Consider the following 12836-nt stretch of genomic DNA (forward strand, 5'->3'; position numbering starts at 1 on the left):
GATTGGCTTGGTATCATTGTAAATGGCCCCTAGTGTGCGTAGGATAGCGTTAGTGTGCGGGGATTGCGGGCCGGTACTGACCCGGTGGGCCGAAGGGCCTGCTTCCGCCTTGTATCTCTGAACTAAACTGGAGATTAATACGTGATTGATCAGTATGGGTGTCAAAGGTTATGGGGAGACGGTAGGAGAATAAGGTTGAGAGGGAAAAATAAATCATCCATTGATCGATAGGGGCAGAATTAGGACATTCTGCCAATGTCAAACGAACTTGGCGATGACATTCTACTGCTTTCTAACTGCAAAGGACAAACTTATTCCTTCATTCTAAGCAAATATCCTTTAACATGAATTAAGTTAGTGCTTTCCTTGTGGTAACATACAACACAGGTACATGCAATTTGCTTTCTTTTGCTGAGAACAGAATTAGTGCACATAGTTTAAATTTCAGATTGGCGAATGTCCCTGTTCTGGGAATTCTGCCGTCAGATCCAATGGTTATTTTTAAGTTGTGCAAATGCATTTGTGCTTCACTTCAGAAAGTACCTGTGTCAGCATTACCACAATCCAGTGTAACCATATCATGAGTATTCAATTACTAAACTCATTTTTAAAATAAAAATTCTAAGTCTTAATACAAAATTGTCAAACCTTGTCCTCAATATTGACTATGGAAAATATAATACAGCATTAGCAGTCATTGCAAAACATACTAGAATCAGAAAGAAATAGTCACAGACAACAAACAAGTCAACATAAAATTCACCTGCTCAATTTACAGAGGCATATATTTGGTGTGCGGAACATACTGCCCACTTTTGTGTCCTGGGCTTATATTCCATATGGACATTGAGGCTGTACCTTTAATACGTTGAACATTATAGTTTCTATTCAATTAATACATAAACTCACATGTCATTTTTTTAAATCCAGGGCAAATTTCATTGGTCGAGATTAGCAAGTGATCTCAACACAGTCTGGTCCAAGTTAATGTATAGCTCTGAAGGACACAAAGTGCTGGAGTAACTCAGCAGGTCAGGCACAATCTCTGCAGAATATGGATATGTGACGTTATCGGGTCAAGTCAAGTCAGACTCAAGTCTGAAGAAGGGTCCCGACCCGAAACGTCACCTATCACTGATCTCCAGAGACGCTGCCTGACTCACTGAGTTACAACAGCACTTTGTGTACATCAGCATCTGTTTCTATCCAATGTTGGCTCTCTATCACTGAATCTGTGAAACACAAATACATGATAGTAGTTCTGATATTTTTTTTAATGTTTTTTTTTTTTTAAAAGACGAAGCACCTGGAAACTTTACACCAGATTTCGTCTCTGCCCCAGCTCACAAAATCAATTTGACTGACTTCACAAGCAAGCCACTCTGTGCAGCTACCTCGATGGGAAGGCAAAACTGCTTCACAGCACACCTGTGTAGCTGGCTTGTGAGCAGACACCTGGGGACGTTTCAACCCATTTATTGCAAATGTCTGACTGAAGCCAAGAGCAGCACTTCAATTTACTAAATAATACAAAATGCAATAAAAGGGTACAAAGTGCTGAAGTAACTCAGCGGGTCAGGCAGCATCTCTGGGGAACATGGATAGGTGACGTTTCAGGTCGGGACTCTTCTTCAGAATTGAAAATGCAATGGTTATTTCCCTTGCAGCATTCCGTAGCCTTCCCATAACAACTCTTTTGTTGTTAGTTCTGACAGTAGTTTTTGCAGAGATTAATAAACTAAAGACTTCCAGAACTAAAACTTAAAGATATTTATACAAGCTTCCGTCACGCTCCACAAAGTTTGCTGTATGTAGTACATTAGCAGAACTCCTTTGATTCACAGAATCCAGGCAGTTGTCTTGTCAAATTGCATGGTAAGAATTGCTGACAACAAAAGCCTCTGTTCTCATCAGTCAAACTGATCATCCTAAACACAAAAAAAATGCCAGAAAACAAATGGACTGAATTCATTTGCTATGTCTTGCCAAAAAAAGTGTCAATTACTATATTACAAGGCCTAACGCAGGTAAACCATGGCTTTCTTGGTCATTGTAGTCAGCATCCTTGGAACCAATAAACGTACAACTAGGCAGCTTGTCAGGAAAACAATTAATTGGCCATTATAGCTGATTGCAAACGATTTGCAGCGGTAAAAGTTAACAAGATTCCATATGCTCCATCGTAGCATATAGTGTTTGACAAGTCTGCCTAATTCCTTTCACAAATTAACATCCATTTACAGTTTACGAGGATCGACCCAAGTTAAATTTCACTTCGGCTGAGCACACTGAACATTTAAATGCAATTCATTTGGTTACCTAAACTCAGTTCTCAGCTTAAATCGCAGGCAGAATGTTTCGGGGGTGTTTAAAAGAATCTCTCATTTCATTTTTGGTGCAAATGACCATCAAGATATCAAGGTTGCAAGACAAACATTGTACAATGTACATGACCAACCTTTCAAGGTATAATTATGTTCGTTTCTAGTCTCGGCTAATAAACATGGAGCAGTTGTGCATCTCGATATACCCTTATTGATTTGCAAATGTTTTAGATGTGACTCTCGCATGCAAAAGTGATATCAGAATGATTTTCCAGTGGCCACTCTGTCCTCTGAGTGACTGCAAGACGGAGCAGTAGTAACCATTTGCACTCTTAAAAGGAGAAAGAAGGCCTGAAAACAGTATGCTTGTGCAGAATACAGTATGAACTGCCTGATGTGCTGTTCTTTCCCAATCAAAGTAACGTTCATCGGACTTTGTATCATTCACCAGTAGTTCCTATATAAGACTCAGCATTCTGGGAGTGGACTAATACGGCATTGTGAATTTTAATAACATTGAAGTAATTTGCATATGGTTTCTGTAGACTTGTAATATCATTTGCATACTGGAGTGAACAAGACGTTTCTGCTCAAGGTGTGGAAAGATATTTGGTATTCACGGCCAGTATGGTACTACATATTTCCTTCGGCTTGGCCGCACATAGCATGGCATCTTGTACCACTTGTAAAAATAAAAAGAGTCCCGGAAAGTTGTTATCATCTCGTTTCAATTGTCATTTTACGTAGAAGTGCTCTGAATTTCAGGTGCTCGATAGTTTGGCTTCCTCTCACACGCAACCTGGTCAACAACTTGGATCTTCACACTGCTGGGATTCTACAAAGTTAAATCGTTGGCACATCATCTGGAACCATCTGCAGAGAAAGGGAAGTCACAAAGCATAATGTGATGCCTGTCGAAAAATTAAGCAGCAGATATTACTTGACATTGGCTTTTATTAATCCTTTAAGCATTCATACGGAGAATATAACCAGGAATCTAATGCTGAGGCTTTATCAGGCACTGGTCAGACCACATTTCATAAATTATTAAGTGATAGGGACAAAATTAGGCCATTCGGCCCATCGAGTCTATGCCGTCATTCAATCATGGTTGATATATCTTTCCCTCTTCGCCCCATTCTCCTGCCTTCTCCCCATAACCCCTGACACCTGTACTAATCAAGAATGTATCTATCTCTGTCTTAAACATATCCATTGCCTTGGTCTCCACAACCTTCTGTGGCCATTTGGAATATTGTGGGCAGTTTTGGGCCCCATCTCTGAGGAAGGATGTGCTAGCATTGGAGAGGGTTCAGAGGAGGTTTATGAGAATGATCCCAGGAATGATTGGGTGAACATATGATGAATGTTTGACGTACTCATTATAACTCAAGTTGGGTGGTTTGTTGCAATATATCCCACAGTATCATTTTATTTTTAACCTTTGATGTGATACTAATTTGATTCTATGTGCAAATACTGGCACTGGGTCTGAACTCACTGGAGTTTAGAAGGATGAGGGGACACCTCATCGAAATTTACCGAATAGGTAAAATTCACCACCCTCTTGACTTTTTTTAGTCGTACTGGTGTCAGGGATTATGGGGAAAACGCAAGAGAATGGAGTTGAGCGGGAAAGATAGATCAGCTATGATTGAACAGCAGAGTGGACTTAATGGGCCGAAAGGCCTAATTCTGCTTTAGAACTTATGAACAATATTTTAGGCACCCACGAAACAAGTAATCTATTCAAATATTGCATTAAAACAAATTAATTACCACTCCATCATGCTGGCTGCATTTAAAGTTGAAATATTAATTTTCTGTAGGCTGTTTTACAGCCTTTTTTTTATCTTGGGTACGATACGAGTGATATCACCTTTAAGTTGACTCTCTGAATTGCTGGAGATGGAAGTTGCTTCCTGACACTCCAACCCTGAATTCTGGTGCACCTCTTAACTTCAGAATCTATTAAATGTATGTGCATTTGCACTCTGTACCTTTGCTGAAATCTATCTCAGTAAACCCTCTGATGCTGCAAAACAGCAACTCTACCGCTGATTACATTGACGTTGATGAACTGAACCTTCAAACTGTTGGCAGAAATATAAGATAAACTCTCATTATAACTAAATCAGCGTCAGATCAGTAGAGTAACCATATGTTCTCGGACTCCTGCTTTTTAATCAAATGTGGCTATCTGCCAAAATACAGGAGCCAAACCAAATCTCTTGAACTGGCAAATTAAATCTCATCCATAACCACGGCCCATCTTACATCAAATCAAAGCAATGAAGGAGATCGCCGAGACCATTGCTCCTCTCTAGTAAAACTATCCAATTAGTTTCACTACTTTGCTCTTTCCCTTTTGCGTTGCAATTTTATCCTCTTCAAATATATAATTTTGTTTAGTTTAGGAATACAGCGCGAAAACAGGCCCTTCGGCCCACCGAGTCCACACTGACCAGCGATCCCAGCACATTCACACAAGCCTACACACACTAGGGACCATTTACACTTAAACCAAGTATACAAACCCAAGTCAATAAACCTACAAGCCTGTACGTCTTTGGAGTGTGGGTGGAAACCGAAGATCTCGGAGAAAACCCACGGGGTCAAGGGGAGAACGTACAAACTCCGTACAGACAAAACCCGTAGTCGGGATCGAACCCGGATCTCTGGCGCTGCAAGCACAGTAAGGCAGCAACTCTACCCGCTGCACCACCATGCCGCCCAAAGTTGTTTATCTAAAGTTAGCTGAAGTTATTTACAAAAGAATTACTGTATCAGGTTCTCACATCCCTTCATACAATACAATCTGGGTTCATCATAACTCACCGAGTACCAATGCTAATCTGCAGTTGGTCTGCATGGGCAAGTTGGGCCGAAGGGCCCATTAGCACACTGCATGACTCTATGAGGAGCCATTAAGAGTTAAAATGTGCCTGGAGTCACAGAGATGGGTAGATGTCCTCCATTGAAGGACATTAGGGAATCAAATGGATTTTTACACCAATCCTATAATTTCATGGTTACTATTGCAGAAGCTAGTTGTAAATCCATCTTTATTTAATTACTAAAATTTAATTCCCTTTGATGATGTAGTGGGATTGTAATTAATATGTAAGGATTCTGGTTCCTATTCAAGTAACTGAGCAGTTCCAAGACTATACTCTATCTGACAGATTGCTGTACATTTGGATATAGAGAACTGTTTCAAATATCAATAAAGGACACAAAGCAGGTCAGGCAGTGTGTTTTGATTCAGGACACTTCAGAAGGGTCACAACCTGAAACATCACCCATCCTTGTTCTCCAGGGATGCTTTAGACTTTGGACACACAGCACGGAAACAGGCCCTTCAGCCCACCGAGTCGGCACCAACCAGCGATCACCCTGTACACTAACACTATCCCGCACACTAGAGTAATTTAACAACTTACCAAAGCCAATTAACATACAAAGCTGCACATCTTTGTAATGTTGGAGGAAACCGGAGCACACGTAGTAGACAGCACCTGTAGTCAGGATCATACCCCGGTCTCTGGCACTGTAAGCAGCAACTCTACCGCTACTCCACTGTGCCACCCTAATGCTGCCTAAGTTACTCTGGCATTTTGTGGTCCTTTTTAGTGAACCAGCATCTGCTGTTCCTCGTTTCTATTTCTAGGTTTTGAGGCCTCTCTTACTCTTAAAAGTTAACACACAAACTACGTGAAGAAGAAGGATTTCGGCCCGAATCGTTGCCTAACTCCTTCGCTCCATAGATGCTGCTGCACCCGCTGAGTTTCTCCAGCATTTTTGTGTACCTTCGATTTTCCAGCATCTGCAGTTCCTTCTTAAAAACGAAGTGAAGAGTCAGGTTGTGATACAATCTCAGTTCTTGATTCTTCAGGCACTGTGCACAGCAGTAGAGTTGCTGCCTTGCAGCACCAGAGACCCTGGTTCGATCTTGACTACGGATACTTATCTGTACGGAGTTTGTACGTTCCTCCCGTGACCTGTGTAGGTTTTCTCTGGGATACCCGGTTTCCTCCCACACTCCAAAGACGTACAGGGTTTGCAGGTTAATTGGCTTCGGTAAAATTACAGAAATCCTCTTGTGTAAGATAATGCTAGTGCACGGGGTGATCCCTTGTTGGCGCGGACTAGGTGGGCCGAAGGGCCTGTTTCCACGCTGCTGTTCTAAAGTCAAAAGCAAAGAGTGACTTCTGAGACTGGCAGTTTTCAAGGGCTTGGCAATGGACCTGAATGAATATGCTACAGTTGTTACTGACTACATACTGTGAGGAAAAGAGTGGAGGAGTGTGTTCCTTGCAAGACCACCCATGTGTTCCCTAACCAGAAGCCTTGGATTAACCAGAAAGTCCGCATTCCTGTTTCCACGCTGTATCTCTGAACTAAACTACGTTTGTACGTTCTCCCCGTGGGTTTTCTCCAAGATCGCTTTCCTCCCACACTACGAAGGCATACAGGTTTGTAGGCTAATTGGCTTGGTATTAGTGTAAGTTGTGTGTGTAGGATAGTGTTAGTGTACGGGGATTGCTGGTCAGTGCGGATTCGGTGGGACGAAGGGCTTGTTTCCACGCTGCATCTCTAAAACTAAACTAAACGACAGGTGTAGGAAGGAACGATTCGGGTCGAGACCCTTCTTCAGGCTGGTTAGGGGGATGAGGGAAACAAGAGATAAATGACAATGATGTAGTGAGATAAAGAACAATAAATGAAAGATATGGGATGAAGTAACGATGATATATAGAAAATGATGTGGAGAAGGTAAAGAATAATGAATGAAAGATATGGGAAAAAGTAACAATGGTAAAATGAAACGGTTATACTGAATGACAAACATTGCTCCCGTACCGGTCAAGAGGGCTTTGGACCGGGTGCTGCGGCCAATGTGTTTATTTTCCAACGCCAGGGCGGTGCTTCTGTGCGTCTTCTTGTGGTGCTCCAGGTAGGTCTTCTTGGCGAAGGCCTTCCCGCAGTGAGTACACTTGTGAAGGGAGAAATGCTTGGTGAACTTCACCTCCGTGCCCAGCTCCGCCAGGCTCTCGCTCCTCCTGCCAGCCAGCGGGGACGAGACCAGGGAGGTGGAGGAGGAGGCGCCCTCGGTCTTGATGGTGGCGGCGGTGACCGCCTTGCCCTCGTCCCTCTGTGGACCCCTCTTGGGCGCCCGGTTCAGGACGAACTCGATGGGCTTCTTGACCGCCCGGCTCTCCAGGTTGGCGATGATTTTGCCCAGGTAGCGGGTGGACTTCTTGTGCACCACCGTGACATGGCGAACCACGTCCCTCTTGCGCCGGGTCTCGTAGTCGCACAGCGGGCACTTGTAAAACTTGACGTAGATGTTGTTGCCGTCCGTGTGCATCTTGATGTGCTTGGTCAGGTTCTGCTTGGAGGTGAACTGCCGCTTGCACAGCTTGCAGTAGAGCTGCTTGAAGTCGAAGCCCATGGAGAGCTTGGGCTTCTTGGCTTTGCTCTGGCCGGTGGTGGCGGTGACTGCGGCCGTGGCAGCGGCTGGGCTGGCGGCCCGGGGGCTGTCGTTCTCCTGCTTCACCCCCTTGTGCTTGGGCAGCGGACCGCTGCTCTTGTCGGCTGTCTCTTGTCGGCCGGAACTCTTGGGGTCGCCCTGGGGAGCACTTGCCTTGGCCGTGGGTGAAGGGGTCGCCTCTGGCCCGCCGGGGGTGTCGGCACCCGCCACCGTGGCCGCGACGACCGCCTCCGTCCCTGGCACCTTCCCATCGCCTCCTCCTCCTCCTCCCCCGGCGGGCGCTGTTGCCTCGGTCACCCCTTTGGACGGGCGCTCGGCCAGATGGATCTTGTGCAAGGCCACCATGTGGCGTCTCAGCACGATGGGCGAGCTGTACGTCCTCTTGCACAGCAGACACTTGCAGGCGGCCAGGCTGTACCCCAGCTTGGAGAAGGAGGTGGCGGTGGTGGTGGTAGCGGTAGAGGAGGAGGAGGAGGGGGGCTTGCGTTTGCGAGGAGCCGGGGCTGCTGGCTGCTCCGGCGGCGACTCTTCCAGGCTGAGGGGCTGCCCCGGCTTGGTGGCCACCTCGTGGGTGATGCAGTCCCTCCGCAGGCCCCTGTGCACCTCGTCAAAGTGCCGGCGCACGTTGGCCTTGGAGGCAAAGAACTTGTTGCAAACGGGGCAGTTGGTGGTGGCGGCGCCCATGGTCCTAGACCAGACCCTGTTGTTGTTGCCGCCGCCGTTGCTGTTGCTGTTGCTGCCGGAGGAGGAGGAGAGGCTCTGGCAGCTTCCCCTGTTGCTCTTGGTGCCGATGTACTTCTTCAGCTCTTCCATCTTCTTCTTGTGCACCTTCCTGATGTGGCGCCGGACGCTGCGTCGGGAGTTGAAGGACTTTCCGCAGATGCAACAGATCAAGTGGGGAGGGAGGCTGGAGGATTCGGGGATCTCGGCCTTCGCATCGGCGGGCCCCGCGCTCTCCTCCGCCGGCGGCGGCGGGGCCGCTCCCTTCTTCTTGGCGACCTCGGTGGGGATTGAACTCACGACTCTCGGCTCTTCCACTGGCACCACCTGCTCAACCTCCGGCTCCGGCACCAACACGGGGCTGGGGGTTTCAGCGCTGTAGGGCTCGGCGTTGAAGGCTGGGTCGTCCACCCTGGTTACATGCTGGAACATGGCGTTCTTATTCGATTCAATAGGTTCCAGTTTGATGATAAAGTCTTGGTTATCTGCTCGAGGATAGATTGCTTCCAAAAGCTCCCGTATGGCCTGGTTCTGCTTGTTACTCGAATCTGGAAAATCTGAAGAGGGGGAAAATAATGATTAAGATTCAGCAATATAATATTATCATAAATTCAAAAGCTGGATTCAATCAATATAATTTCAAAGTCATCGCAGGATAGTTATTTTGTTGCAACTGTGTAAATGTTTAAACTATTCAGTGTTTGTTTCAACACCTATTGAAAATCAATCAATAAACCACTTTCTTTGTGTTGACCAACATGAAGGCAGTTAAATCATTTCTATTTTCCTTTAAAATTAATAACTTACGAGGCAGTGAATTTTCCTTTCCTGGACATAATACATGAGGATTTTTATTTTTAAGGGTATTTGTTAAATAACGTTTTAAAACACGGTAAAATATTAGAATCCTTGTTTAGAGAAACAACGCGGAAACAGGCCCTTCGGCCCACCAAGACCGCGCACTTACACCATCCTACACTCACGTTTGATCTACAAACCTGTACATCTTTGGAGTGTGGAAGGCAACTGGAGAAAACCCACACGGTTCACAGGGAGAACGTGCAAACTCCATACAGACGGCACCCACAGTCGGGATCGAACCCGGGTCTCTGGCACTGTAAACTCCATACAGACAGCAGCTCTCCCCGCTGCACCACCATGACCTGTGTTTGTATCGCCTTTCGTATCCCCAACGATAACAAGTACAGGTTCATCACCGATTTTCTGGTACACTAGGTTCCAGAGCCTTGTCGGATTATCCGTTTTTCTGGAGCAACAGGTCAGGGGACCATGTCCTCTGGTTCTTGATTCCCCTACAAGTGAAAGATTCTGTGCATCCATCCTATCTATTCCCAAGATCTTATACACCTATTCCCAAGATCTTATACACAAGATCACCCCTCAGCCTCTTGCACTCCAAGGAATATAGTCCTAGCCTGCCCTGATAAGCCTCCCTATAGCTGAGGACCTCAAGTTCAAGCAATATCCTTATGACAGCCACCAGACTATTAAACACTACAACCTCAAATAACTTAAATGGACTATTATTATTATAATTATTGCACTACTATTGTTTGTTTTTTGAGTATGTGTGTGTATGTAAAGATATATATGTGTGTGTGTATATGTATATATATATATATGTATGTATATATATGTATGTGTGTACTTGTGGGTATGTGTATACACACTGACCTTTTTTTCCTCGCATTTATCATATTGTTTACAGTGTAATATGTTTACATATTCTGTTGTGCTGCAAGTATGAATTTCATTGTTCTATCTGGGACACATGACAATAAAACACTCTTGACTCTTGACATCAGGATGTCCCCAAGTTCTCTAAGGCAATAAAGTGCATTTGGCATGGACCATGTTAGAACACAGCAGATCGTTACCATAATAATTACACAGAAGCCTGTAGTTTAGTTTAAGGATACGGCGTGGACACAGGCCCTTCGGCCCAGCGGGTCCGCGCCGACCAGCGATCACCCAGACACTAGTTCTATCCTACACACTAGGAACAATTTACAGAAGCCAATTAACCTACAAACCTGGATGTCTTTGGAATGTGGGAGGAAACCGGGGAAAACCCACGCGGTCACGGGGTGAACGTACAAATTCTCGAGCAGACAACACCCGAGGTCGGGATTGAACCCGGGTCTCTAGCGTTGTGAGGCAGCAACTCTACCGCTGCACCACTGTGCCTCCCCTGCAGTACCGCGCTGTGGTGGCACATTCAACGTGATCATCAAACATACACCCCACAAGCTGGTGAGGATAAAAACTATTATTGTACATCTCTTTCATATTCCAATACATTTATTTATCTCAACAAAATTTCTGTCATACTGCAACAGCCATTGCAAAGTTATTAAAAACGATGAATTGCTTTCATTATAATTAAGCCACAGCACTAGATTAACAATGCTCCCAACAATATTTCCAATCAGTCTTTTAATTATTATTATTGTAAAAATGCAAGACATGATGGCAAAAGTTGAACAAAATTACTGCTGTTGGTAGATGAAGCAATTACTCATCGAGTATACAATCAGAGGGAAATGCAGACACTTTAATTGTTATTCTATAATAGTTCCCACTACTTCAAACATAAATAAGTGTGGTGTAGGAAGGAGCTGCAGATGCTGGTTTAAACCGAAGATAGACATAAAAATCTAGAGTAACATAGCGGGTCAGACAGCGTCTCTGGAGAAAAGGAATAGGTGACATTTCGAGTCCAGACCCTTGTTCAGACTGACAGTCAGGGGAAAGGAAAACGAGAGATTATACATAGAGAGATATAGAACAAAAGAATGAAAGATATGCAAAAAAAGTACCGATGATAAAGGAAACGGGTCATTGTTAGCTGTGGGCTGGGTGAGAACGGGTGACAGACAAATGAGACTCAACGAGATGACTTTGAAGCTGGTACGATTTGTGTGGGGGAGGGAATGAAGAGAGAGGGGATGCAAGGGTCACTTGAACTTAGAGAAATCAATACTCGTATCGCTGGGTTGTCAACTGCCCAAGCGAATTATGAGTGTGGTTCGAGGCTACTGCTTTAAACTGCTGCCAGTCTAACTCTGAAAGTAGAAGCAAGATGCTATTTCACAAGGTGTTTCTTGGCAGTAATCCAGAAATATATTCATGCTCAGGAGTTTTTGGAACCAATATTTGCTCTGAGATTTACAATAATCATATCCAGTTGACTACATTACATAAAACCTTAATTTACTCACAAGAATAAATCCATTAAAAATCTTATGAATATTTCTACAGCTTATTTCAGCAAAGTTTTTTTTGTTGCCTTCAAATAAATACTGTACATGACTTGCATTGGACAAGAACTTATTAATATATCAACCACTGTTTTTGTTTCACTGTTATAGAGTCATAGACCGATACAACGTGAACACAGGCCCTTCGGCCCAACTTGCCCACACCGGCCGATATGTCCCAGCGACACCAGTCCCACCTGCCCACGTTTGGCCCATATCCCTCCAAAACTGTCCCATTCCATGTACCTATCTAACTGTTTCTTAAATATTGGGATAATCCCTGCCTCAACTACCTCCTCTGGCAGCTTGTTCCGTACCCCTACCACCCTTTGTGTGAAAAAGTTACCCCTCAGATTCTTATTTAATCTTGTCCCTTTCACCTTAAACATATGTCCTCTGGTCTTCAATTCCCCCACTCTGGACAAGAGATTCTGTGCACCTACCCAACCTATTCACCTCATGATGTTACACACCTCTATAAGATCACCCCTCATCCTCCTGCGCTCCAAGGAATAGAGGCCCAGCCTGCTCAACCTCTCCCTGTAGCTCAGACCCTCTAATCCTCATAAGTCTTCTTTGTACCCGTTCCAGCTTGACAACATCTGGATGGAGCTAGTGGCTGAAAGAAGTGAATCTTGGGGTGACAATTACAACAATTGTGCATCAGATAAATGGTGTGGACTGTGACAATTCATAAGAAAGGGAACAATAACTCTGGTTGTTGTGTAAGCCTTTGCAGACACAGTGATTCCCAAACTCCCATTGATTCAATAAACATTAGACAGCTACCGCACTCCACTTGATTTGGATATCTGTATGTGCCTTTAAAATCCTAACTTTAGGGTGGTAAAGAAGACATAGAGTATCTGTAGGAAGGAACTGCAGATGCTGGTATAAACCAAAGGTACACACAAAAAGCTGGAGTAATGCTGTGGGTCAGGCGGCATCTCTAGAGAAAAAGGAATAGGAGACGTTTTGGGTCGAGACCCTTCTTCAGTGAGAGTCAGGGGAGAGGGC

General features: G+C 44.6%; 1 protein-coding gene across 1 annotated transcript in view; it reads right to left on the minus strand.

Annotated features, from left to right (window-relative positions):
* Window positions 1-747: 747 nt before the first annotated feature.
* The window catches only part of znf800 (zinc finger protein 800), an 87803-nt gene continuing 75714 nt past the window's right edge, over window positions 748-12836 (minus strand). The window contains exons 6-7 of the mRNA XM_033037646.1: window positions 7188-9095; window positions 748-3197 (exon numbers count right to left, since the gene is read on the minus strand). Coding sequence (XP_032893537.1) covers window positions 3184-3197; window positions 7188-9095 — 1922 coding nt within the window. The 3' untranslated portion in view covers window positions 748-3183. The remainder of the gene's footprint in view (window positions 3198-7187; window positions 9096-12836) is intronic.

The sequence above is a fragment of the Amblyraja radiata genome, chromosome 19 (assembly GCF_010909765.2).
Source record: "Amblyraja radiata isolate CabotCenter1 chromosome 19, sAmbRad1.1.pri, whole genome shotgun sequence".
NCBI lineage: Eukaryota > Metazoa > Chordata > Chondrichthyes > Rajiformes > Rajidae > Amblyraja > Amblyraja radiata.